Source organism: Myodes glareolus, chromosome 9, assembly GCF_982192425.1.
Source record: "Myodes glareolus chromosome 9, mMyoGla1.1, whole genome shotgun sequence".
In the NCBI taxonomy this organism is placed as follows: Eukaryota; Metazoa; Chordata; class Mammalia; order Rodentia; family Cricetidae; genus Myodes; species Myodes glareolus.
Genome location: NC_142034.1, coordinates 51,532,029 through 51,559,678, shown reverse-complemented (window position 1 = coordinate 51,559,678; position 27,650 = coordinate 51,532,029). Strand labels below are relative to the sequence as shown.

General features: G+C 49.9%; 1 protein-coding gene across 2 annotated transcripts; it reads right to left on the bottom strand.

The window, feature by feature from the left end:
* Slc13a5 (solute carrier family 13 member 5) lies at window positions 1-25,584 on the bottom strand. Of its 2 annotated transcripts, XM_048448662.3 has the most exons (13): window positions 25,342-25,581; window positions 24,864-24,984; window positions 19,892-20,020; window positions 19,514-19,650; window positions 18,083-18,270; window positions 16,901-17,069; window positions 15,333-15,455; window positions 10,602-10,820; window positions 9,437-9,537; window positions 8,181-8,299; window positions 6,037-6,198; window positions 3,430-3,567; window positions 1-1,604 (listed from the first exon to the last, which is right to left on the bottom strand). In XM_048448662.3, exons 1-13 carry the CDS (start codon window positions 25,434-25,436, stop codon window positions 1,473-1,475), a joined length of 1,833 nt encoding a protein of 610 aa, XP_048304619.1. In that variant the 5' UTR covers window positions 25,437-25,581; the 3' UTR covers window positions 1-1,472. The 2 variants fall into 2 exon arrangements, with proteins under 2 accessions (XP_048304619.1, XP_085551384.1); XM_085695258.2 differs by lacking the exon at window positions 3,430-3,567 and having other exon boundaries at window positions 25,342-25,584.
* Between the last annotated feature and the right edge of the window lie 2,066 nt (window positions 25,585-27,650).

The window sequence follows — 27,650 nt, the reverse complement described above, 5'->3', positions numbered from 1 at the left end:
TGGACAGAGAGTAACTGTTTATTCATCCACCTCCCTCTGTCTCCTCCACAAGACACAAAATCACAGACCAGTCAGCATGCTGGAACTTTCCACAGCAGGCAGAGTTTGACAAGAGTAAGCCTTCAACAGCGCAGTCAGGAGTTCTCCCTTTCATGGAACCAGGCACATACTTGGTTTCTGATGGGGTTCCTTGGATCCCCATACTATCTTCTGCCCAGAAAAAAATGTCATCTGTGGACATTATCTGCCCACCAGCGCTTCTTTTCAGCAGGGAAGAGAGTGTCACTGAGGGACAAGAGAGAACTTCCTCTCCTGTCTCTCTTTCGTGTGAGGGGTCCTATGGGTTCCCATGGACACCCTGGAGTAATTTCCCATACTGCCAGGTCAGTTGATTTACTCTGGTAGGGTCTGGGACCAATAAACATCTCTCAGTCGCAGCCACACTGTTGCTACCAGGCCTGGCCACAAAGTACAGCCAGCAGGGGAAAGGCCTTCCCAGAGGAGGACAGACTAACTGTAGTGACCCAGAACTTGGAGAGGAGCTGTTGAATCTGCTCTGGGTCTAGCCAAGGGGAGACTTAGATACCTCTTTGATACCCCCCTTCCAAAGATACACCGTTGTCCGTCCTCAGAGTGTTATCCCAGCTGTACTGGGCTGTCAGGAACAGCATTCCCAGAAGAATCAAACCGAGTTCCCTGGAAAAACAGTTTTCTCAGAAGTCTAGGCCAGGGAGCTGAGCAGTTTCTGGCCAAGACAATAAAGGGATCTAGGAGACTCAGTGGGGAGCTGGGAAAGGGGTTTGAATTGTTAATTAATATAAAACAAGACAAGTAATAAGACAGGTCAGCCAAGGGTGAGCAGGAATGTTGTGATGTTAGCACCTCAGGCTGCTCAGCCTTTGGTGATGGCGCCACATAGGGTCCAAGTCTTCAGGAGGCTTTGACTCCGACTCTCACTCTGGCAGTGAGAGAAGTTGCTTAAGATCAGAGTTCAGTTGTGGATAGGAAGTTCCCTCAGAGTGACAGAGATGAACTGGGGCATCCTGAAGAGGCACAGGGCTGAGCTCTCATCCTGGTGATCTGATCCCCATGTGGACACCATGGGAACAAACCCGTAAGAACCAGAGCCCAGCATGGGACCAGCAGTCTTTCAAAGTCACATAGTGCAAGATCTTGAGTCCTGTTCCCTGTTTCCTGCCTGTCCCAGAGGAGATAGCAAGGTCCTAGGAAAGATGGCCCCCATGATCTCCCAAAGGGCCTCACTTCTCTTCTGAGCCTATCTTTCAGTCCCCTGCTGCCATCTCTGAATCTGAGCCTAGAGAAAGAGGTGGCTAATTGGCTAGATCTTCTTGGGGTGTTGGCATCATGGGGTCACACGCGGGTCTGAGCACCAGTGTTCTGTGCAAGGTGTGCCGGAAGGTCCATAGTCCTCAAAAGGGTGGGGGGCCATGCTTGTGCTCCTGTGGCTTTTCCTAAGTGTTAATTCTTGTCGAATTAGCCCAGTCAGGAAAATCATCCAAGTTGAATATGGATCGTCCCCAGGTGTTGACTGACAGAAACACACTTGCGATTCCAATGCAGTTCATTATAAATCCTGTTTTTACCTACAGAATAAAAACAGGATTAGTCAGTAACTCAGGTCTTGTCTGGGCCCCATGTTCCTGCATTCTGGGCCCCTCTCATTCCCAGACAAAGCAATCCAAGCGTCATTGTTGCTGAAGGAATCCCTGGGAAGGAGTCAGCTCAGGTTCTCTACATGGCATTGGGAAGTGACTTGGGAGACATGATGTGAGACATCTGCCACTCCTTGTGACCCTCCAGCTCTTTCTGCCACCCAGGTTGCATGCTTTCCTAACTATCATGAGTCATCACCCCAAAGCCCTAGCACAGACTTGATGCTGGGACTCAGTTTCAGATTTGCAGCTTGTGGTTTCTGAGGTTCATGTGTTTAAAGAAAACTCAGGAGGAAACCCAGAATGCTCCAGGTAAGGACCGGTCTGACTCCCCAGTTCACCTATTCACTTTTACCCAGTCTAGAGCCACAGAGTTACTCTTCCCCCATCAGAGGCGAGAAAGCCAAACCTGGCTTGAAATGCTCTGCCTGTAACCGTGTTTGCTTCCAAGGCATCATTGACTCCTAAGCAAATGGGCTTCCCATCATACATCCCTTCTTCAGACACCACACAAGCCTCTCTGACTAACGACCCCCTTCTGGATGGCTGTAGGGTTCCTGCTGGTTGTCAATTCTGCTGTCATGTGAGGGCCCACTCCATCCCTTCCAAGTGTTCTTCCAGGATTTCCCTGGGACCCACAAAGTTTTCTCCAGATAGCACAGAACTTTTCTCCATGGGACAGAACTGATATGAAATAGCAGATCATTTCAGTAAATAAGAAAGGCTACACCATAAATTAAAAGGCCAAATATAAGTCTAGGTGTTCTGTGGTATTCTTAGATGACATGAGATCCTCTGTTATCCTTTCCTTGTGTGTGTGAAGGTGTGCTCGCTCATGCTTGCATGTGTGGGGACCAGAAGCTGGTGTTGAGTGTTGGTGCGGGAGAATTGTCTGTATTCTGTCAATCATGTTTTAAATAAACGCTGATTGGCCAGGCAGGAGGCGTAGGTAGGAAAACCAGACAGGAAGTGGAAATGATGCAAGGAGAGCAGGAGAATGCTGGGAAGGAGGAAGCTGATTCGTCCCACTCCTGCCCAGACCACCGAAGCAGCAGGATGTGAGCCACATGGCTAAAATAGATAAAAAAAAAAATGGGTTAATCAAGATGTGAGAGTTAGCCAGTAAGAAGCCTGACCTAATGGGCCAATCAGCTTTATAACTTATAGAGTCCTTTGTGTGATTTTTCTCTGGGACTGAACAGCTGGGGGGCCGGACAGGACAAAAAAAATCCCAACAAACAGGCCCCTCTCATGTTACAGAGTGTCCTCCTCTATAATTCTCCACCTTTAATTTTTTTTTAGATTTATTTTATGTGTCTGAGTGTTTTGCCTGCATGTGTGTATATGTGCAGTGTGCGTGCCTGATGGCCATAAACCACTATGTGGGCATTGGGAACTGGACCTGGGTCCCCTGTAAGAACAGTGAGTGCTCTTAACCACTAAGCCATCTCTCCAACCCTCTGCTTCAAGAGGCTGAATTTCACTGATTTGGCTATACCGGCTGGCCAAGGAGCCCCTAAGATCCTTCTATTTTCACCGTCTGAGTCCTGGGATTACAGACATGCACTACCATGCCTGGCTTTTTGTGTGAGTGCTGAGGATCCAAACTCAGGTCTTTGTGTTTGCACAGCAAGCATTTTACCAACGGAGCCATCTCCCCAGCCCCAGATGCCATCCTCTTGAAACTCACACAACATAAGGAGGACATCCCTTATACCAATAACATCCAACAGGAGCAAATAAAAGGAGCTGTTACCATGTCAATAATTTTGACGTGTCCATAGGCAAACACGATGGCATTAGGCGGGGTGGCCACAGGCAACATGAAGGCAAGTGACGCACTCATGGTACAGGGAATCATGACATACAGCGGATGGATGCCGATGGACCGAGACTGGAGAGACATACAACACGGCAACTCACAGCACAGCACATGCAGAAGCCCCCCCCCCCCCAGCCATACTTCAAAGCATTCCCTGAGGCCTGGTTTACGTTCCAACCGTCACAACTGTGTCTGGCTAGTCCCTCTGAACTTTGCATTTCCCTACATGATAACTACTGACCACAAAAGGCTGAGCTCAGAGACTATCTCCCTTGGAGAACTTTCCAGTTCCCCTCAATTTAGTGCATTGGTTTTACGGGGGAAGCACTTGCTGTGAGCCAGAGGCCATACTGGACCTCTAGACTGCAATGAACCTTAAAATGTCCTGTGAACCATTTGCTTGCCTTGGAACCTACAAATGCTTCCACGGGATTGCTCTGTGTTGGGAACCTGGTATCCACCTCTTTCGTTTTACATTTTAAAATTCTGCTACGTCTATGAGCACAGAGTTGGCCTTCATCGTATATTTAGTGAATGAATAAATAACATAATTTTAACAGCTATCAGAGGAACTTTTATCATGTATATTTCCATGTATAGACACATCTACAGAAATCTCACTGTAATGATTTAACACCAAAACACAGGCAGCTGTCTCAGTGGCCGGCAACAGCAGGATGGTGTGTCCAAACAGTGGAATGCTCACTGCTTTCGCTGTGCATGTCCAGGCAGGAACATGAAAGGCCTTAATGGTGAGCCTCTTCCTTTTTTGAGATTTTTTTAAAAAAACTTTATGTAGATGAGGGATGAGTGTGTCTGAACGTATGCTTGTGTATCATGTGCAAGTAGTGCCTGAGGATGCCAGAAGAGGGTGTCGGATCCCCTGGGACTGGAGTTACCGATGGTTGTAAGCCTCCATGTGGGTGCTGGGAACTGAACTTAGGTCCTATCATAATAAGAATAATCAATGCTCTTAACCACTGATCTATCTTTCCAGTCCCATAGAAGAGCTTATTTTCAAAAGCCCCAGCGACCTCCTTAGGTCAAAGCCTGCATTTGCCTGACTGGGGCTGTTTGTGCTCACAGGGTTCACGGGAGATGATAAAGCCAGAGCCTTTGCTGAAGAGAGGAGCATCCCTATTGCGTGCCCAGCACCAAAAGACCCTCCTTCTGCCATTTCTGCTCCCTTTCCTCCTTGTCCTCCTTAGCCTGTCTTCTTCCTCCTCCCCTTCTCCTCTCCAGGCCTCCTGTCTTTCCTTGTCTTCTTTTTCCTCCTCTTCCCTTACCTCTCCTTTCTCCACTTCCTTTACCCTCGCCTGGGCAGCCTGCTTAGGGAAGGAGACAGTTCCCTTGCTATTTTAAACACCTCTCTCTTCCCCATGAATTGAAGGAAAATACGTTCAGATTTGGTTTTTGGAACTGGATGACCCAGGCTGCTTGGATGAAAAATGGCCAACTTTGTCACTGGACTCAGATCTTCTGTGAATCTGTCTCTGAGCTCGGACTAACCACAGTCTTTCCCTGTTACTCTCCAGGGTGGGCTTTGGTGGCTCCCTTGTTCAGGTTCTCTGTGGTTCATGTATGGTTAGGGGACTGTCAGCACACCTCTAGAACGGGGCTCAGGTCTTCTGGCTTTTCCTGAACTCGCTGAGGTCAGTACAACTTTTTAATGAATGACAGAGGGGATATAAAAACATGACAGCCGATTTCCCTATAGGCTTTGCTTCCTCCTCAGTTCCCAGCCCACAGCTGAGCTTTCCTGTAAATACTGGATTCAACCTCCATCAGCCCTTCCTCCATCACCTCCATTCTCTGTCTCAGATCCTAGTGCCCCTCTCTTGCTGGGAAGTCTTCAGGCATGCCCTCTCCTCCTCTTGACAGAAAGACCTATCCAATCCTCCCACCCTCGAGTCCCACATCCCCTGGGTTTCTTTCTGTGGTCTTAGTCAGTGACATCTGCCCTCTTCTCATCATCCTGAAAAGTAACTCAGGTAGTTAGACTAATATAGTAGTTGTGTGGTTGTTGTTATTGGTGGTGGTGGTGGTGGTAGTGGTGGTAGTGATGGTGGTGTGTGGGTAACTGGAGATTGAGTCTAGGACCTTGCACACACCAAACAAGTGCTTCACCACTAAACTATATTCTTACTTTGGCTTTTGTTTTTAGGGTTTTGGGTTTTTTTTTTTTTGGTTAATTTTTGAGACAGGGTCTCACTAAGTCACCTTGAACCTACAACCGTCTTTCCTCCCTCTCTCAAACCATCTGACTCACTGATACAATGAAGTTTGAGTGTCTCGTCCTTGGGCAGTGGTAAAGAATTTTTTTTAAAAAAAAAAGAGAGGACAATGCAGTGAGAGAGGGCTTCAGGACCAGGGTCATCAAGTGTGCACAAGACCACAGCAGAGCCAGGACCACATCTGGGTCTTCAAGCCTGGGGAGGCTTCGGATCCTAATTTTACTGCTTTGCTAGAGACTTGGAAAATGGTCCTGGGGTTCACAATTTCCCATGAAATGTTCTGACCTTCTCAGGCAGAGTTACTTACCATGGAGGCAAAGATAGGCAGGAACAGGGTAGTGGTAGCCACATTACTTGTGCACTCTGTTGTCATAGCAACAAGACAGGACAAGATGAAGGTAATGGTGGCAGGTCTCACTGAGCTCAAGGGCTCCATCTGTCTTGCCATCCACTCAGAGAGCCCAGAGACCTGGAAAGCACAGAATGTTATCATTTCGGGGCTCCGGGTTTACAATTCCTCCAGGGTCCAGGGAGCTCAGTCCACCCCATGTCCAGTTCTCTCACATTCACATAAGTAATCTGATACATCCTTATAATTTTCATCCTCCTCAACCTTTTGGTTCCTACAAGTTTGCTTGTGGCTCAACTGGTCTATTAACTAGATTCAAACATCAGATGTTATCTGAAAGTTCCTGTCCAAATGTCCTGTGAGCACATCAGGCTCAACAGGGCCCAATCTAGGTTCCTCTTCTTCAGTCCAGAATCAGCTTCTTCTTCTGGGATCCCTAGCTAGTGAATGGATCCACCTGCCACTGCTGCTGGGAGTCATATAGTGAAGGGTTCATGACCTGCTAATTCCTGGTACTCAGCCACAAGTCACCCTAGATGGCTCTTACCCACCTTCTTCCCTTAGTCTTCCACATGCTCCAGGCTTGGAAGAATGATCTGGGCCACTGAGGATTTAGCCTTGGTACTCTTGGATGGGATGACAAGAGCAAGAAGCAGATGAGAGGCCAAGGGCGGAGCCTTAGAGATGATCACATGTGTGGGAGAACTGAAGAAGAGCCAGCAGAGGAGGCTGGGGAGGAACAACGGAAGGAGGGAGGCAGAAGAAAGAGGTAGCCTGGGGATCACATGGTGGCGAGTGTTAAGGAGGAAGTGGCCAGGTTCAGAGGAGGTGTCAGATGAAGACCGAGAGCCCACTGGTTCTTCTCTAGCCCTGTTGGCTTCAGATTGCCACCCCACACTCAGGATGGCTGCTCTCAAGCAGACATCTGAGTCAAGTCATTCCTGGCTGTTTTTCTTTGCCTGCTCTCCTGAAACCAGAGCCTTAGAATACAGGCTTCTGCCGGCCTCTCCAACCTCAGTGCCTCAACCATGTACCTCTTTGATCTCCTGTCACTTCTTTCCAAAATGCCCTTGTAGATGCACCTGAGTCTCTAGGCCTTGAAGTCTTCAACAACAGATACTACGTCTCAGTGTCCTCTATAACTTCTGTGCCTGTTCTATCGCTAGGAACATACTAGGAAATGTTGATAAGTGAGAGAAAATGCCAGCTGGAGAAACAAATTAGTGGGTGGAGGAATGGTGGCGAGAGAAGTAGCTAGACTGGTGGGTTTGTCCATCTGAAACATGTATTAACTTATATAAATATGTAATCTATATATCAGGCTGTGGATATCCCCAGCACTAAAGAAATGGCATGCATGTATTCACTGTGCACCAGGCTTTGCCCTAGATGCTAAGTAAACCAGCACAATACAGACCAGTCTAGTCTATCCGTTACATTATGTTCCTGGATGGATGGAAAGATGGTTGGATGTGCTGAGTGGATGTATACATGGATAGTAAGAAAGGAAGGAAGAATTAAGAAAAATAAGAAGGAGGAAGGAAAGAAGAAAGGAAGAGTGAATGAGTGGGATGGGATGGATAGAAGGGAAGGAATGGAGAGAAAGGGGGAGAAAGGGAGGGAGGAAGAGAGAGAGAGAGAGAGAGAGAGAGAGAGAGAGAGAGAGAGAGAATGGGACAGATGGATGGGTGATAGCAGCCCCAAGCTAGCTCAGCCCCTTCTGCTCTGGAAATAAACTGCATTTTCCCTTAAAAGCTGTTCTTCTCCTATGCTGCTAAGTACTTAGCTAGAGAGAAGTTTTGAAATTCTGAAACCGTGTCAACAAGGAGTTCAGAAAGTGGAGGACCCTAAGGACGTGGTGAGAACACTCAGGAAGATTCGAGAGATTTTCCTAGGATTCATCAAGGCCACAGTGTCCTCAGCTTCTCCTGCTTCTCTGCTTCCCCCTTCAGGACACTGTTCATGGTAACAGCACAGAGTCCCATGCTTAAAGAATATGCAACTCTGTGGTGGGGACAGATAGCCCAGGGATGGGAGGGGTGGATGGTGGCGTTTGCCACCTCTCAGTAGAATTTAAGGGCCATCTAGAGCTGGACAAATACCTCACATCCTTTGGCCATAGCAAATCCTCCCCCCAAGAGCAGCACTATGTTCCAGGGCACTTTCTCCTGGGTGAACTTCCAATCCAGCAGTGGTGGGGGGTAGAATGGAGTTTTCATTTCTGTGAAAAAAAAGAACACACATGAACATGTGTGTATACATGCCTTAGAAATCAAGAGATGTAATCAGAAGAAATAGGCCAATAAAGATGATGGGGTACCAGTGCATAATTGCAGTTAGCTAAAGTTTGCGATAATCGCTGTACCTCTTGCTGGGGAGGATTTGGTTATATTCTTGGCTGAGGACATAGTAAGTCAGAACCACCTTTTTGAAAAGCCATTTGGTCATATATTATTAAAAACTGTTAAGTATTTAAGGGCATCTCCATTCTTTTACCATGACAGTAGCACTGCTAAGAATTTAGTCTAAAGAAATACCTTCAAAGAAAAAGCCATATCCAGAATATTTAACTTACAATGAAAAGTTCAGGGCTAGTGAGATGGTGAGATGGCTTAGGGAGAATAAAGGTACTTGTCACCAAGCTCCAACCAACTCCCAAGAGACCTCCACACTTGCACCTTGGCGCTCTCTCTCTCTCTCTCTCTCTCTCTCTCTGTGTGTGTGTGTGTGTGTGTGTCTGTCTGTCTGTCTGTCTGTCTCTCTCTCTCTGTCTCTCTCTGTCTCGATCTCTCTCTCTTTCTCTGTCTCTCTCTGTCTCTGTCTCTCTCTCTCACACACACACGGGGCGGGGGGGAGTAAGTTAAAAATTTTAAAGAAAAAAAGTGCCAAAATACTCCACAGCAGAAGTCCCTCAGCTGCAGGGTCCCTCTATGTGATAAAGTATTGAAGAAGGTCAATTTGGTAGCTGTAGCATAGTGGGAACGTTTCCAGTGAAATTCCAAGCCAATAAAATGCAAAACAGCAAAGGGGCAGGGTTCCAGCTGTGTGTGCTTAGATGCCAACTTTATAGTATATATGCATATCACAAAAACAGGAAGAAAAATATTGACATCATTATGGAGAATTTGAAATACTTTTCTGTGTCTATTGTGATGTATAAGTAAGATTTCAAGTATTGAAATGCAAAAGAAAATCTACACATGTTGAAGCTCTCCATTTCCCTAGGCTTTGTAATGTAACCAGTCATGTTGAACAGGACAGAATTCTCTGCCCGCTAGGCTCAGGGACCCTCCCATAGGTTCCCTATGCTCTCAGGACCCCAGTCATGATGGCTGTAAAGTCATGAGAGAAGCCTTACCTTCCTCAGTCTGGCTGCTGAAGTTGAACTTGGGCTTCTGTGAAGGTACAATGAAAAGCAAGATGGCCACAAAGATGGCCACTGTGGCATCAGTGACATACCTACGTAGGGAAGCACACACAGGAACTCAGTGATAGTCATACGAACTGCCCCGACCCACAGTTCTGTGTCTAAATGCTCCTTTAGGCGGAAATGGGCTCTGCTAGGTATGAAAACCAGAGGCCCCAAAAGCAAGGTTAGGAGTGGGTGGGAGACTGAGTCTGGCTAGAACCAATACCCTGAAAAACTTGACTACCAACTTTGGGTGATCACCCACCCCCCAGAGTCGCATTCCCTGCCCGCCCCGCCCCCCCATCAACCTACACTGCTTCATGAGTGAACTTCATGATTTCCTAACCAGGAGATTTAGACTTCTGGATTCACTGGAGCTCACAGACTGCTCGGCCAAGCCGAGTAACCAAGATGGAGTAGCCAGCTGCAGGCAGCCACTTCCCAGTTCACATCTTCTGCCTTTGCCAGGATAGTCATTCCTCAACCTTTCTTATATGCCGTCCCATCAAAGCCAGGGAGAATCCACATGTACTCCCACCCACTAAGTTTGCAAGTAACCTTGATGCATCTTAGAGAGATTCTGAAGAAAGTTAAGAAAGTAAGATGGCAGAAACCATGGCTCTAAGGGACCTACTCCAGTCCGATAAACTATCCAGGGCTCTGGCCACCCTGCTAACCAAGCATTTTTCGTTCAGCCCTCTGAGGGACATGCGGGAGGCACGGGAAACAAAGACATCTACAACTTTCACTATCAAGACTGACAGAAGGGGGCTGGAGAGATGGCTCGGTGGTTAAGAGCGTTGCCTGCTCTTCCAAAAGTCCTGAGTTCAATTCCCAGCAACCACATGGTGGCTCACAACCATCTGTAATGAGGTCTGGTGCCCTCTTCTGGCCTTCAGGCCCACACAGAATATTGTATACATAATTAATTAATTAATTAATTAATTTAAGAAAAGACTGACAGAAGAAGAACGAAGCCCACGGGATGTCCCTCTAAAGCCCAGCTCCAGAACAATAGGGCCCAAGGTGCACCCTCCTGTTGCGGCCTGTTACTGAGAGCAGCGGCACTTAGACAGCAGATCCTAAACTAAGGTCTTCCTCTACAACGACTTACCTGGTATTCCCATTGACCCAGGCAATGGACAGCCAGCCAGGTACAAAGCCGGGGTCTCGGGAGAACCAGAGGATGATGAGCAGAACGAAGCAGAAGAGCACATTGCATTCGGCATAGGTCAAGGGCCCCAGCTTTCTGTACTCCTCCTGCAGCACCTTGTAGGCAACCTTCTCGTTGTTCCTCTTCTTCAGCCCACAGCAGATGCAAGATGCTTTAAGTCTAGACCACGTAAGGATGAGAGGCTAGCAGGGCAGATGGAATGACTAAGGGGCAGCTGAGCTAGAGTCTGGCCTCGCCGGCTCGCAGCAGAATGCTGTGTCCTGAGGGGCCCAGCCCTCCCTCTTTCTTCCTCTGATTTTCATCTGCTTCCCCAATCCTCCCAGATCATCTTAGGGAGAGACGGTTAAAAGGTAGGGGCTGAAGACCCAGAGCACAACCCCAGGAAAGCACACCCCCAAAGCTGGGGGTGAGGTGGCACAAAGGGGGTGTAGCACCGTGGCAGCCAGGTCACAGGGACAGAGGTAGACGGAAAGGAGAGGTTACAGGGATGTGTGGGAGAATAACGTTAATCGTGTTCCCTCAGCAGAGCTGATGGAGCTGTTAGCAGAGGGGAGATTGACTGTGCTCTAGGGTCCCCAGGGAGAAGGTTAAGGGAAGTTCTACAGCCTGCAGGATCTCACAGCATCCTCACACGATCCCCAAGCTTTCCTCTCCCCACCACAGCCTGGAACTGCCTTCCATGGTGCTGGGATCTCGCCCCCATCATGAACAGTTCCGGAAGGTAGGAGAAAGGAGAGGGCCCTGACAGAATTGGCCAGATGGGTGTAGGCCAGACAGGGTAAAGGTAGAGGTGTAGGACTCATGAGACCATGGTAGGGAGCAGCTACAGCTCAGACAGGAAGGAAGCCAGCCTAGGCTCTACTTCAGGGTGTTCCACTGGCAAATGGGCCTGCCAGAGTGGCTTATACGGCCTCCCCTGGGGAGATGCTGGCTTGAAGTGGCAGGAAGGAGGGGAATTTTTGGAGAAAGGCGATTGGACTGCATGGAGCAGGTAACTGGAGCCAGTAAAGAATGAAAGGCAGGCCCCAGGTTCTTCTCAGTGGGTGTGTCCCACATATGTCCCACCTCTGTTGGTCTCAAAGCAGAGGAGCAAAGCCAAGAACATTGTCCCTGGGGAGTTCTCCCCTCTAGAACCCTTCCAGGACCCAGCACAAAATTCATAGGAGGGTTGAGTTGACAGAAAGCGTTTGGTGCCCACAGCCATGTTGGATGTGAACCACTTTTGAGGGCAATGTCAGTGCCAGGGACATGGCTGACCCCCAAGGACACTAGGTCATCAGGACTTAAGGTATCAGTGAGACTCCTGTGTCTGCAGAAGCAGCTAGAACTTCCATGCTGAACTGGGGAAGGCCTCCCTCAGAAGGCCCTCAAGTGTGGGGATGGCTCTGCTGTCACGGGTGGGGACCTCTCTGCTGTCACTGGCTCCAGAGTCTATGCTCTTCCAAGCACGCACCTGCCACTTCTTGCCATCCTAGAGACTTCAGGGCTGTTCTGAGGACTCCTATATTCCAGGATGAGGGGTGCCCTTGGTATTTTTTGTTACCTAGCATGGGACAGGCAGTGAGAAGCCTGGGCCTAGCTGGTGCTGATGAAACGTTCCTGGCTCACAGACTGTGGGGCCGTGTGGAGTGTTCATCTTCTGATGCTGGCCCCCATAGGGGTGACACTCAGCCTCCTGACCCTTGCTCAGTTTAACTGGACACCTTTTTCTCTGGGCTCATTTCATCTGGTGGCCACTGGCTCCTGTGGACATTCTGAAGTTGGGTTAGGGGCCACAGTGTCCTTGTGCAGAAGAATGGCCTCCTTATGGTGCATCACAGTGAGCTGGGTATGCTCCAGAGCCACAGAGAGCGGGAGGATCCCTGGGTCCACCGTGCCCTCTGGGTGGGCACCAGAGGGAAGAGCTCTCAGATAGAACACTTGGCCCGTTTTCAGCTGAGGCTGGCTAGGATGCCTGAGTGTAAACCAGTTGTAACGTGCCACGTTACTCTTAGTGGTCCCGGGTGAAGGTCTGCCACTGTTCTTAAACTCAAGCAAGACAGGCTTTCCCCCAAGACCTTAGAACAACTAGCTATCTTCAGGCAAGAATCTTAAAGCTTGATCAAGACACAGGGACAGTAGAGGCACCTTCTGTGACTGGGAAGCGGGATTCTTGTCTTCACCAGACCTGGTCCAGGAGGCCACAATGCATGGGGAGATCACAAGGCAGGGTGTGGCCTAAGACAGAGGACCATTCCCATTTCTGTTGAGCTGTTTGTTCTCTGCCTTATGGGTCTGGAATGGAAACTAGGCTGTGTGTGAGCCAGGCCACACTTGGTATCTGAGTTAGAGTGGCATGTCAAGGAGGCCTGGGGTAGAAGAAAGGCCTGCTTCTCTACTGCCTGCAGCCAGAAGTCCTGAGATATTCAGGTGCTGTTCAGGCTTCTCACGCCCCATGAGAGCTGTCGAAGCTGTACAGAGCTGGATGGGCCATAGCTGGGTTGTCCCTGAGCTTTCAGGGCCCTGGCGTCTCTGTAAGTGGCTAGCTGGGAGACTGGTGGTGCTCTGAGAGTCTCGATGCCCAGCCAGCTCCCTCTACACAAGTAACCTTCTGGTTTTAGGGAAACCCATGGCCATAGGTAGTCCTAACACCAGGAGAGCAACCCTTGGCACGACTTCTGGGGTTGACTCACTGGACTCCAGTCTCAGGCCTACCACTTCCGTGCTGTACAGTGTGGCACGGGTCATATAGCCTCCCCAGTTATTGTATCTGTATGTTAGCAATAACTATACTAGCACTTACTACACAGGTTGCTGAGAAGATTATTCATTCATAAATGCTTAGTACTTAAAACAGTGCCTGACATGTGATGTGTCTTTCTCCTTCCTTCCTCCTCTTTCTTTCTCCTTCCTTTCCTTCCTTCTTTTGTTTTGTCGGTGCTGATGATGGAATTCAGAGCCTTGTACCATGCAAGTACTCTGGGCCCTTGGAATTTTATCTGTTTGTTACATTTATCTGTGTGTGTGTGTGTGTGTGTGTGTGTGTGTGTGTGTGTGTATGTCCTCATGTGTGTGTATACATGTGCACATGCTACAGCACAAGTATGGAGGACAGAGGACAACTTGTCGGATCAGTTCTCTCCCGCCATGTGAGTATGGGGAATGGAATTCAAATCATCAGGCTTGACAGTAAGCGCCTTTCTCCACTGACCCCCGGGCCATTCTGGCCCTGTGTTTTTATCTTTGAGACACGATCTAACTATGTAGTCCAGGCTAGTCTGGAACTCACGATTCTCCTACCTCAGACTCCTGAAGGCCGGGATTACAGGCTTGACCACTACACCTGTCACTTTAACTTCTTTGCTTCATGAGGCAACACAGATGTCAACCTATAGTAGGTTAAGGGACCCTCTGGATGAGCCCACTGGATGGATATGAGTGAATAGCAGGACTTAGTCTCAGTGCATATTCAAGGAGCTGAGCGAAGAGGGCTGCTGTCAACGCTTCCCTTTGGAGGTGGGGGAGTCTGGTCATAGCGGGGTGGTTGGTTGGAGGGGAACCCTGCTTGATGCTAGTAAGTGATGTTGCAATTGCTCTGAATGCTGTAGCAATTTCAAAATGTAATTTTGTGGAAATAGTTCCTCTTTCAGAAGAAAGCAGATTTTTCTTTCAAATGCCCTATTTCCCCAATGAAGTCACAGGTTCCTTGGCCTTTTGTCCTTTCTACCAAGTCTTCTCTGTGGAGTCAGAGATTCCTATCTTTTTCTGGGTTCAAGCTCCCTGGTGGCTCCTCACTTTCTTCCCTCCCAGGGTGACATAGTTACCTTTGTGCCACTGGTCAATTTATGTCCTTTAAAACAACAACTTAGCTTGGCACAGGGGGAAGCAGAGGCAGGCAGATCTCCAGGACAGCCAGGGCTGCACAGAGAAACCCTGTGTCGGGGGTGGGGGCATAGCTATTTGTCAGTCTCATGTCATAGTTTCCCTCCAAAGTCTGGCTGCATCAGAGGTGACTCTGGGTGAACTCGACAGTGCTGGGAATAGGAAGGTAAACTTTCCAGGCTTGGCACATTGCTGAGAACACCACAGGCATGCAGTGAAGGTCTGAGCTTAGACTAACTCGGATTGTGTAAAGAGGACTACTAGACCCATGTGGCCAAGGTAATGTGCCCAGCTGTGTTGGCTTGGCACGTGGAGACAGCCTTCTCTTTCAATTACCTTAACCTCCATAGGTGGCACACTTGGTCTTGCTCCCTGGGTCAGGAGACATGTAGGAGTCAGAGGGGCCCTAGTTCACAGCCAAGGGAAGAGGGGGCCCTGGTTCACAGCCAAGGGAAGAGGAGGCCCTGGAGCATGAGGACAGGTGTGAAAGCATAGGACTGTGATACACCCAGTGCTGGCTCGGAGGAACAGAAGAGAGGGAAAGCCGGGAAAGGGGCAGCCCTTGAGCTGGGTTTCAGTGCTGGGGAGGTGAGCAGGCAGAAGGTGGGAAGTCTCCCTCCGGGCTGAAGGAACAACACATGCCAAGGTCCAGCAAGCCTCCAGGCCTGATGAAGATGCGAGAGCAAGCCAGCAGGCCAGGCTGGAGCAACAGCGCCTGGTGGGAGAACCTTGCAGACTGACCCAGGACTGAGGGCTTGGTACAGGGGTCTGGCACCCTCAGGTGCTAGCCCGAGAGCAGCCCACACTTACTTGGATCTCATGTAAAAGCCCTGGAGCCACAACCAGGCCAGCACCAGCATCATCAGCATGTTGGGGAAGGCAAATCCAAACCAAGATGCAAAATTCATGGCGTCTTTACTGTCAGGAAACAATCTGAAAGGAGAAATACTAGTCTGTACCTCCACGGCCATGCTGAGCTGTGGGGAGCAGGTCAGGCAGATGAACCCTGAGAGATGGATGGGTCTGACCCCTGGCCACATAAGCCTGGGGTCCAGACATCAGAGTCCATCATTGTCTGGGACCCCAGAACATGGTCTCAGCAAGAGATGAGACTGAAGAATGAATGAGTAGGGACCCTTCTGTGGGTACAGATCCTGCTGAATGTCTTGTGCAAGCACAGCCCAAGCTCCTGGAAAAGCACACCTTTGCCACTCACACACATGATCAGCTCCAGGGAGCGCACCGATGCCTCTGAAACCTCACTCTGTATGTTTCTGCGGGGACTTCCCTGTCGACAGCAAATCTTAAATCTCCACTCCCTGCCTTCCTCCCAACCCAGACTCTGCCTCTCTAAGCTCTCTTCTAGCCCTGATTAGCTAGAACTTGCCCCACGCAGCCCAGGCAGGCTGGTGGTTTGTTTGTTTGTTTGAGTAGAATTTAAGGGAAAGTCCTAGACCTGTGATCACAGAAAGAACCCTAGTTATTGATTCTCAAGTGTTTGACTTAGTCTGGCTGCTGCCCTGTCTGCCACTCTCTCCTTCACACCTCAGTTCCAGTGCCAGCTGCCCTCCCAGAGTTGCCTGTCCAGAGCTCTTGTCTACACAAAAGAGGCTCCTCCTCCTTTTTGTTCCTTACCATTATAATTTGTACATACATCAATTAACACATTTGTTTGCCAGCTGCCTGAAGATCCCTGTCACTGGCACCCCCAGCAGACCATGAAAAGCCTGAGGGAGCCCAGACTTCTTTCCCCTCCATGATCTTCCAAGCCTGCCCTGCACAGGGCAGAGCCCACACATGGGATTCTCACAGCTTATGTCCCTTTGCAGTCAAAGACGGACACTTCTGGGCTACTCTTGTAGCGCACCCGAGATCTCAAGGGGGATACTCGGTTAATGGGCGAAGGAGACTGCAAAGCAATAGGTGGCCCAGCCCCAACTCTCTGTGCCATCTGTAGACCCTGAAGACCACAGGACCCTGGCCATTATCAGACAATGTTAGTGAGCTGGGAGGGGTTCTTTTAGAGCTGTCTGCTCTCTGTGAATTCAGCTCACTGCCATTTCCTAAGATGTTAGCTCAGAGTCCAGGTCACGTGCCCTGTCTGAGACAGAAGCCCTGAGTTGGATTAAAGAAGTTGGATTTGTCCCATGGCAGAAAGCAGCCTTGCCTGTGAGTTCCAGAATGTCAGGTCTCCATTCCCTGGGAAGACTCTTAGTGGGTGCAGGAATGTGGGGACACAGAGACTGTATGGGTTCATCCTCCCACCCCCCCTAGGCTGATGGCTCCAGGGCCAAGACAGGAGGAAAGGAGAGCCGAGTAAGAGCCTCCAGCCCCAGAAACCCATGGTGATGTCTCCTGAAGGCACAGTCATGACTCACTCCTGCATCTGGCCCAGGAGCACCACGTTGGGTCCCGTCCCGGTCAAGGTGGCCGTACCCCCAATGCTGGCTGCATAGCACACACATAGGTTCATAGCCTTGTACATGTTCTTTGTGTCTTCATCCTCCTGCTTCTGCACACTGAGGTCTTCGAATATCACCTGGTTTCCTAGGGTGGACATGGGGCTATTAGCCAAGTCGGTTTTGAGAGCCACCCAGCCACCTGAAGCTCTTTACTCTGCTTTTAATGTGAAGTCAGGCACGCACCTGGCCAGGTGCACATGTATTCCTTAGCTCTAGCCCCCAAATCAGAGTCAGGTCCCATCTGCCTTTCCACTCTTCGCATGTCTTCCCTAGGTGTTACCTCCATATACTTGCCAAGCTCAGAAACTTAAGGCATGTATTTCTATTTCCTGGATCCTTCCTGTTTGCTGCTCAAGACACTCCCTGCAGCCAAGGGTATCTCGGTCTACCTCCGATGCCTCTTCTCCTAGTGATGTCCTCCCTCTCTGAGCTGCCATGCTGTCCAACCTGCCTAAGGCTTCTTCGTTGAGCAGATGACTCGGGAGAGTGTGCCCACTTAGCTCCCACGGAGCTCCACAAGAGTCAGTGGTCAGAGTGTGCCTGTTCGTTCTCATGTTGCCAGGAACTCACCCAGGGCCTAGAAACCAGGCAGTAGCCACAGTTCCTGAGTTGCTCCCATGCAAAGTTCTGGGGAAGAATAGGGACTAGGTGGAGGGTGAAGCGGACCCTATCCTGCGTCTTCTAAGCCAAGAGTCTAGTAGGAAGCAAACACCGAGACCTGTGGGAGTGGAGTCAGGGGTGACCTGCTCAAGGAGAGCCAAGAAGAGAGCCCCAATGAAAATAAGAGTGGGAAGGGTGAGGAGCATTGATTAGGTACTCAAAGATTCCTGAAGGAATTATCAAGTGGATAATCAATGCTTTTTTTCGTGGTACCAGTTAGGATCTCTGGTTAAATAACGCAGTGTTCGAAGCTTGAGTAAAGGATCTTCCTTTTACATGATAGCCAAAACCCAAATACTAACAAGCAAACTATCTCCCTATTTCTTCCCTCTATGCATGTTAAAGGAAAGGCACAGGGAGACTGAGAGGAGGGAGGTAGTCATAGCATCCGGTAACAACAGGAAAGGCCATGGTTGCAGTAACTAAGCCAGTGCGTACCTGGAAACTCGCCGGCTTTGTCCTTGTCAGACAGCTCCACTGTCCCCTGGCAGGTATCCACAGCTGCATTTGTGGCTACCATTTGCTCCAGCATGGCCTCCACGATGGGGACCATCATGGCTGTGGTGGCAGTGTTGCTGATCCACATGGACAGGAAAGCCGTGACAGACATAAAGCCCAGCATCAGCCTGCAGAAGAAGGGCAGAGAAGAAAGCCAGAGTCCCTCGTGTTCTACCCACCGCATCCCGGGGCACAACGAGGAGCTGGAGCCACCCTTCCTGCCAACTCCAGACCAGGTGTCCCAACATGCGGTGGCAGTTTGAGTGGCTCTCTTCTCCCCCTTGTCTTCCTTCTTCCCTTCCCTCCTTCTTCTTCATGGCAGCTAATTTTCATTGTCAGCTTGACTGGGTTAAGGAACGCCTAGTCAAGTACACTTCTGCATGCGATCATGAAGGACAGACCATGGGATCATGCGGGCTCAGGTGTAATGAATAGAGTAAACCCTCAATGGATTTATAAATGTGATGGCATCATTGGGAGGTGGTAAAACGTAAGAAGTGGAGTCCATGACCTAGCCAGCCATGTGGTTGGAGCCCAGTCAATGGTACAGACATGAGTTTCATCATTTGGAGAAGTCCTTAAGTCCAATCAGAAAAACTGGCCGGTTACTCCCATATCATTGTGTCCCAACAACACCGCAGGGCATATGGTGGATACAGAAGAACTGGGGGTGGGGTGGATTTGATAAAAACACATTATACGCACATGTGACGTTCTCAAATAATAAAAAAGAGGTGGGATCTAATTGGAAGAAATATTTATTGGGGCTTATCCTGGTGGTATATCTTGCCAGGACCTCTGGCTTCTGGCTCCCTCTCTTGCTTCCTGTCTGATGTAAGGGAATTTCTGCTACCACACACTTCTGCTGCCGTGATATTCTGATCATGTATAGAAGACCAACCACAGACTGGTCACCATCCAAGGCTAAAAGCTTAAGTACATCTTTCTTCCTTTAAGTTCTTCCTTTTAGGAATTTGGTCACAGACACGAGAAAAGTAACTATAGATTCCCGACAGTCCCTCTTCTCACACACATTTCTGATGTCTATACTGCGGTCTGCGGAGTCAGAAGGAGGCCTCAAACTCAACTGTGGTTCTAGCAAACTCCCAGTTAGCAGGGAAGTTTGCCTTAGCAAGACCCAGGGTGTGGTAGAGCAGCCCCACATGAAGTTCGAGTAGCTTTCTGCATAGATCTAGAAGATTCCCACTGTCTTACATAGAGCCTCGCCTCTCCTAAATCGCAAAGATCAAAGCAGAACCATTTTGTTCGACCCAGAGACCAACCCTTCCCCTGGGGTGTTGGACTCTGTCACACTCCACTCTCCAGGGGCCCCTGTAGAGCCATGTGGCCAGGGGAAGAAGGTGTACTTACCGCGAGGGCTCGGTCCCCACAAAGAGCAGCATCCTCAGGGCAATTCTCTTGTGAAGTTTCCAGCGCTCCACAGCTGAGGCCACAATGAGGCTGCCCACGAACAGCATGTTGGTGTCCTTCATGTACTGGACACACACCTGGAGAGTGGCAGGGGTAATCCCTAGTCACATACTACTTCAGTCCAAAGCTGCTACCCAAGTCACCTAGACAAAGCCAAGCAAGCCAGATGGTGATTTTAAAGGTAGCGTGGGGTGGACTGTCTGCATCCTTGTCCTCAAGGGATCCACCACTGGACCTCTAGGCCTTGGGAGTTCAGAGGGGCTCAGAGAAGGGGGCGGGTACAGGGGAGGACCGCGAGCCGCCAGTCAGCTTACTCACCTGCTTGGAGTCCAATACCTTCAAAAGGGGGAAGAGCAGGACAGGCAGGAGGGAGGTGACGGCCACCGGGATGACGTCGGTGCACCAGTAGATGGCCATGAGGATGACTACGTAGGCACACCTGGCAAACTGAGGAGACAGTTCTGAGGCCTGGAAGGCTCCACTCTGCATCCCAGCTTCATAGGGGGAGGGGGCACGCTGCCTGTGTGGTGGAGGAGCCTTGGTCCCGGGCAGCGTGACTTTCCAAGGCTCAGGACAGACAGGGCGAGTCAGGCTGTCCCTAAGTCTAACCTGTCCCTGCCCCCTTCTTTCCTGCTGTGTAGTCCAAGCACCACCATAAAGCGAACAAATGTTTTCAGAGGAAGGTTGCACCCCATAAATGGCCCAGGACACCTCTCTATCCAATGAAGCAGTTTCCCAGGCACATGCACTGACATTTGGGGGGAGAGACAAGTCCTCAGTGTGGGGAGCTGTTCTCTAAACAGTGGGATATTTAGCATCACCTTGTCCTTCATTTCAATAGACAGTGGTGACATTCTCTATGGAGATCAAAAAGCCATCTCCGTAATCTATACATTTCCGGCAGTGGGCAGGACAGACAGTTGAAGGATTTCAGGGACTGTCGTCCCAAAGGTGCCCCGAAATGATGATTATTTTGAACTGACAGAAGGTAGGAGACAATAGATTCTGGGTGAGATTCTACTCTGAAGCTGTCTATCTGCTTAAAGTCGGGCTCAGCCAATAAGAAGCAGCCGTCTCTGATCCCTTCTCTGAGTCTTCATTAACTAACTCACAAGTAAAGAAGATGAAGTCTGAGCAGGGCATGGTGGGGCCTGCCTGTAATTCCAGCATCTAGAAGCTGAGGTAGAAGGACCTTTGTAAGTCTGAGGTCAGTTTGGCTTATATAGGGAGCGGCAGGACATCTTGAACTACAAAGCAAGATTAAACAATAACAACAAAAAGTCACTTGTCACATAAAAGCCCCAAACCGCCAAATCTGTCAACATACCTTAGGGACACTTGTCACATTCCATTGCCCTCCATCTCAGGCACTATCTCATTGTCTATTCTGTGGGACCCAGTGGACTTGTCCCTGACCACTATTTGTTTCTTTAAACTAACAGGATTACCCTAAAAATCATTTAGTACTCCCCTAAAACCTTCTACAGTCCCATGGTTCCCCTCCCCTCTGGAACAGGGTATATGAGCTTCAGTGTTGCTATGGGCTTGTGGGGAGGGATTCATCATCTCCTGTGGGTAATAAATCTCTAGATCTTTCCTCCTCATTTATCTGTCCATGGTCAGAGAGTCAAGAGGGGCATTCCCTTTCTCCCTCATAGGATAGTGGTTGAAAGCCACTGGGGTGGGCTCCAGGGATGGGTGTTAGTGGAGGTTCCTTCTGGGCATGGGTAATAAAAAGGTATGTTGCAGAGAAATTTTAAGTAATAATGCTGAAAGCCGGTCTGTGTTGTCATGGTATAGCAATTCTAAACAATGTCACTCACAAGTCTCCTCCCCTCTTCCAATCCTGGTCCTCTTTGAGCTCATTTTTCATCCTTATCTGTAAATCACAGAGTGTGTGACACCCAGAAACTCCTTTTTTCTCTTAATTCAGACTGTAGATGCCCTATGACCGTTCTCACTGCCCCTCGAAGAGGATGGAACACAGGGCTGATTGCCTCGTCTCCACCCCCTAGCAGGAAATCAAGGAGATATCTCATCCCTGAATAATCCATCAACCCACTCGACACACCCTAATCTAGGCTCTCACAGTGTCAGAGAAGCGTGCAAAATAGGAAAGAGACGTTGGAAAAGTCAGAGGGTGGCCATGCAGGGGAGAGAGCTCAGATAGGAAAGTCTGAGCATGGGGACCTGAACTTGATCCCTAGAACAAATCAAAACCCCAGCTGTGTCACACACGTGTACCGGCACGAAGAAGGTGGAGACAGGCCAGACTAGCCTATATGGCCAAATCCAGGCCTCTGAGGATCCGCTCTCAAGAAGCTAAATAGATGGCAGCTGAGGAAACAAAACCTGATGTTGGTCTCTGACCTCCCAATACACAAGCACACACATACGTGTACACACACACAAACAAAACACAGATGTCTAGGGAGGAAGTAGTAACCTTGGGGGAGATGATGAATTCTAAGTAAATCTACTGCACTTCCCTACCTCTGAGAAGGTGTCTGGAAAAGCAACAGAAGCTGAGATGGAGGTAGGCACTGGGGTTTAAAAGCCAGTGCTCAGCACACACAGAGCCTTCACTCACAGAGGGGTCCAGGAGGCACCCTGTGCACAGTGGAATCAACCAGGGCTGAGGGTTCATCTGACAGCACTCACACATTGGTCAGTAAGGGGCGTGTTCTTATCCCTGTGCCCTTAGGTGATTGGCATCGTTATTGTCAACTAAGGCAAAGTGATGTGGCTATGACATCATTACGTGGTATAATCTGATTGAGCCACAACTGTAGACCAGTGTTGAATAAAATGACCTGATATTGCTTGTTACACATTGCATAATGAAAATGAAGTAGGCAAAACTCCCCCCATGTGCGTGTGTGTGTGTGTGTGTGTTTGTGTGTGTGTGTGCATGCATGCGTGTAAGACAAGAGATCAACTGATTGGTATTTGGAGAGCTGTCATCAAGACATTAATAATAGGGCAATCAGGGTACCTTATTTTACTTTATACTCGATACTTTACACTTGTGAAAATAAGAGTTTCTTACAAGTTTAACAAAATAAGTGATTGAACTTGTCACCAGTTTTGTTTTTTTTTTTTTAAGTAAGTATTCAAAGCAGAGAAGAACTCGAAGAAAGGGTAGGAAAAGTGGATGAGAGAGGAGGCCCTGAAAGGAGCAAGGTGAAGAGAGGAAGATCCCCTGGAGAGGGGCCCTGAGCCACAGAGGGCAGCATATTCTGGGAGTCATCATCCATTTGGGGCAATGGTGCTCAGGCTGCCCCTGGGGCGGGGTCTGGCTGACTTGCTCTCCCTGCTTGTGAGTACTGTGCATCTCTGGGCTTTCTTGCACAGTGAAGGTAACATGGTGACTGGGGGCAGGGTGCTCTTTGGTGGTGATCAAAACAGTGGCACAGAGGGTGACAACAGAAAGCCCAAGGCCCAGGCTCTCAGTACCTAATCCAGTTTGAGGGAAGGTGCTGAGGAGACAGCTTTTGGAAGAAACTTCACTGTGATCTCCCAGTTCCCCAGTCTTCATTCCGAGGGCAAATACACAGACACCGCAGCTGGGAGCCTGACTCCACTCCTTATTCTCTCTCTCTCTCTCTCTCTCTCTCTCTGTGTGTGTGTGTGTGTGTGTGTGTGTGTGTGTCTGTGTCTCTCTCCCTGTGTCTCACTCTCTGTCTCTCTCTCTCTCTCTCTCTCTCTCTCTCTCTCTCTCTCTCTGTGTGTGTCTCTCTCTCTCTGTGTCTCTCTCCCTGTGTCTCACTCTCTGTCTCTCTGTCTCTGTCTCTCTTTCTCTCTCTCTGTCTCTCTCTCTCTCTCTCTCTCTGTGTGTGTGTGTGTGTACATGTATGTGCCAGGGATAAAGTGGGTTCCTAGTTATACTTTCCCCTACCAGGAAGGTCAACCAAGCGACTATAATTATTCCAGGGAACATCACTCCCCAACAACAGAGCTAAAATCACAGCCTTCTGGCCTGGCTGCCTCCCACATACAAGCACAGTCCCAAATCTCTGCGGATGCTCACTCACAGTATGACTACCGAAGAGCTATCACTGTTGGCCTGCTCTCCTTGGCCCATGTGGAGACTCTGCGCAACACGTTCCCTTCCCCCATCCTAGGAACCAGAATGATCCCCTTTTACTCTCAAAGTGAATCCAATCACCTCATTGTACCACCCATCAAAGCACCCAGACCCAGAGAGCATGAGGTCTTGGTGAAAGCACAATGTCGAGTGAATAGCGCAGGCATCTGAATGCACCCCTCTCCTCTCAAAACATTCCCTGAAGAGTCCCACTTTTTCCCAAACCTGCCTGTGGAGGGGAAGCAGGATCCGAGCAAGGTTTCCTGTCTGGGCTTGAGAGTGAAAGGGCTGAAAGAAGGGATGGAGGAAGGAGCAGCCAGCAGCCACAAAAGGCTTCAAAGAGCTCTGGCCTCGCCAAACTGCCTGCACACAGCCTAAGAGAGTGGGGCCAGGGCTCCCGCCCCTTCTCTGCCCTGCAGCCAAGGCCATTCATTCGCTCCCTTCCTCCCAGGAGCATTAGGAGGCCAGGGCATGGCACGCAGCTTCCCTGCAACCCAGTGCCATGCCACCCAAGGCGTGAGCTCTGGGAACGTGTCCCGCCTCCTGTCACAGCCACAGCAGGCACTGGGCAGTGGAGACCAAGCCCGACCTGCTGTTCAGGCTGCAGCAGGATTTGGACACTGAGTGTCTTCCTTGGTTTCAGAGCTGGAAAGAAATAGGAATCATGGATGGGGAAACTGAGCCTTAAAAATCAGTATCATAATGTGGCAGAGGCAGGCCCACACAGGTGATGCTACTTTTGTAGGTCCCTGACTGAAGGTATCTACAGCTGGTGAATGTCTGTTCCCTAGAGAGGAGACAGGCAGGGAAGTTCAGCCCTCTGAGTCCCTGCTGGCTCGAGCATCATCTCTGAGCTGGGGTAGTGCTGGTTGTGCATTCTTCGGGGGAAGATTCTGAATCAGAGGCTAAACCTGTGGCGGGTTCAGTGTGGTTCAGATCTGTCCTAACTTCCAGGTCTCCGTGTTTGCTCGAAAGTTTCTTGCGCCCTACAGTCGGTGCGCTCTAGGATGTGTTCACCTTCGTCCCTCAGATACTTTGCAGGACACCTCCCATCTGGTGCTCGAAGCATCTGAGCACGCACCCCAGGGGAGCTTGTCCCCGCGCGGGGGAATCCGTGCGTTCCAGCTCAGCATTCCCGGGTTCCGTGCCCGTTATTGCACTGGGCACCCGGGTTCCGCCGGGCTGCCCAGACACGCAACTGACCTTGTCAGGTACCAGAATGATGAGTGGAAGCAGCAGGATCGGGGTGAAGAACAAAATCACGAAGGACTTGAACTTGGTCACATAAGTCTTCGCCGAAGCCATCGCGCGGAAGGGAAGCAGACTGGCGGGAGAGAAGATTGAGAGGCAGCTAGAAGCTCCGCGAGCTTTATAGGGGGCCGCGCGGTCCCACCGGACGGGGGCGGCTACAACTCCGCCCCCCATGGCGGGCCCTCCCTGCGGTCCCGGGGCGGAGCCACCCCTCGGGGTCTGTGGGGAACGTCTAACCCGGGACTCTGCCACCCTGTGGCGGAGAGAGGCGTCTGCAGAGTCCAGTGTTTGGCCGCAGCCCTCTATGGAGGAACTGGACCCTGGCACCTCAGCTCTCGCCGAGCCCTTTGGCGTTCTGGACGCCGGCACTACGTAGGGTGTGTAGGTCATTCTGCCAGCTTAAGCGTGAGGACCATTTCTGTACCCGCACCTGCTCTCTCCTGGGCTCCGAAGGGTCCCAGATGAAAAGCTCCACTGGCCTGTAGGTTTCTCAGGCTTCTCTCTCCAAAGCTCTCTCCTTCTCATCCCGATCCCGGAAGGGTGTCTCTTAGAGGCGGTGGCTGAGCCCTGCGCCACCGCGGTCCCCTCACCCCCAGGATCCTCTGGCTTCCCCCTTGCGTTAGCCCTACTCTAGACACAGAACCCATTTCACTCCTCGTGCCCTCTCCCACCCAGCGCACCCTGGACGCTCTACAGGGACCGCTAAAGAAGGCGGTCACTGTCCTCGCAATCCGAACGACTTTCGCCCTCCAGCGGACGCGCGTGCGCAGCCGGCGGGCTCAGCTCTAGGAGCCAGCAGCTGCTGCTGACCACGCGAGGAACACCTAGCTAGTGCCATTTTATGGAGGGAGATGGGGTAAAGAAGAAGGGATATAACCCTGCCAACTTGAGAAAAGTGTTCTTCCTTCCTTCCTTCCTTCCTTCCTTCCTTCCTTCCTTCCTTCCTTCCTTCCTTCCTTCCTTCCTTCCTTCCTTCCTTTCTTTATTTCATCCTGTCCTCAATAGAGCTGTGATGTGCTAAATCTTGTTTGGGGCACCAAGACAGGAAGATGCAAAGACGTTGGCACCTCTGTGACTTCTTCCTCTCTTCTCTTCTGTCTGCCTCTCATCCTGTGCTGTTTTGGGGAAGTCTTACTTATGCACCACAGGCTGCTTCTTAGACATTACATGACACATGGCTGAGCCCAGATTCCTGTTCAGTAAGCTCTCAACTCCGGTCCAAATGCTACTTTGTTACTGACATTATTAGAGTGTTTAGGCCTAGAATGGCTGCCTCCCTTCTAACCATGGAAGCCACCAGTAAGCTCTAAGTCATACAGAGACCAACTCTTACCGTAGCACTTACTTTGCGTTAGGTGTTGTTGTAAACAATCTGGTGGCAAACTAAAGGATAGGTTATATGCAATTACTACACATTGTATGAGAAGACCCAACCTTTCCACTTCTCCATCCCCAACCCTGCCACCGCCACCCGGAAAGAACCATGGTATTTCCCACCTATCTCAGCCTGTGTAAAAGTCCGAAGCCCTAAACCACAGCACAATGCTTGTGTCAAAATCTTGACTCTATCCTGTGACGTGTCACCACTCTCTCAAGTCTGCAACCACATTCTTCAGGCGCTCTCTCTCTCTCTCTCTCTCTCTCTCTCTCTCTCTCTCTCTCCATTTTCTATTTTCATTTTCCTGGGCCCCACCCTCTTCCCCTCAGAGCACTTAACACTAGATTTCTGGCTTTTTTTTCGTTTCAAGATTTTATGTGTGTATTTGTATGCATGTGCGCATGTGTACCATCTGTATGCCTGAAGACACCAGAGTCAGAAGAGGGTGTCAGAGCCCCTGGAATGGTGGTAATGGGTGGTTGGGAGCCTCCGTGCGGGTGCTGGGAACTGAGCCCAGGTCTTCTGCAAGAGCAACAAGTGCCACTCTTATCCACCGAGCCATTTCTCTAACCCCTGGGAGGTTTTATTTAATCTTGGTTTTATTTATCACCATGGGCCCACTCAACAGCCTTTACTGAGCTTTGGGTGTGCGCTCAACACTTTCTCTCTGGGATATATAAAGCAAGTCAGCCACTCTGTTATAATTCAAGTGCTCTAAAGAGGGTATAATTTGTGCTCTGCAGTAAGATCCCTGAATCCTTATTCTGTCCCCGTGTTACCTTCGTGTTGTGTCTGTCTGCGGTTTCTTTTCCGATTCATCTTCTCACAAGTAGAAAGAATCATACCAACTTTGATTTCCAGTAGCTGTTGGAGACCCTGAGTGAATGTTCTGAATAATCAACAATCAATAGTATTGGCTCTTGCAATTCTATGCAACACACTGTGGGTGCCCTTGGGCAAAAGATCCTCCAAGTGTTCCTAAGGCTTTACAGAGGAGGTGGCATCTGAGTGGAGATGTCTTTGCTAGACATCCGGGGAGTCAGTAAAAACCACCACCGAACAACCTCTCACACATGGAGTGTTTAGATTCAAATTCTGTGTGTGTGTGTGTGTGTGTGTGTGTGTGTGTGTGTTTACACATGAGGGATTGTGAGACAAAAAAGATCCTGGGGGAGAAGAAACCCCACCAGACGTGTAAAGGGAGTAACAGGACACATAGTGTGACATGAAGCAGAAGGAGGACTACCCAGGGGGAGGAGGGAACCCATGGGAGGAGGCACAGAGAGGGACAACTGGGAAGGGGAGAGTGAAAGCAAATGACACACCAGCACGAAGATGTCATGGTGGAACTCTGAATGCTA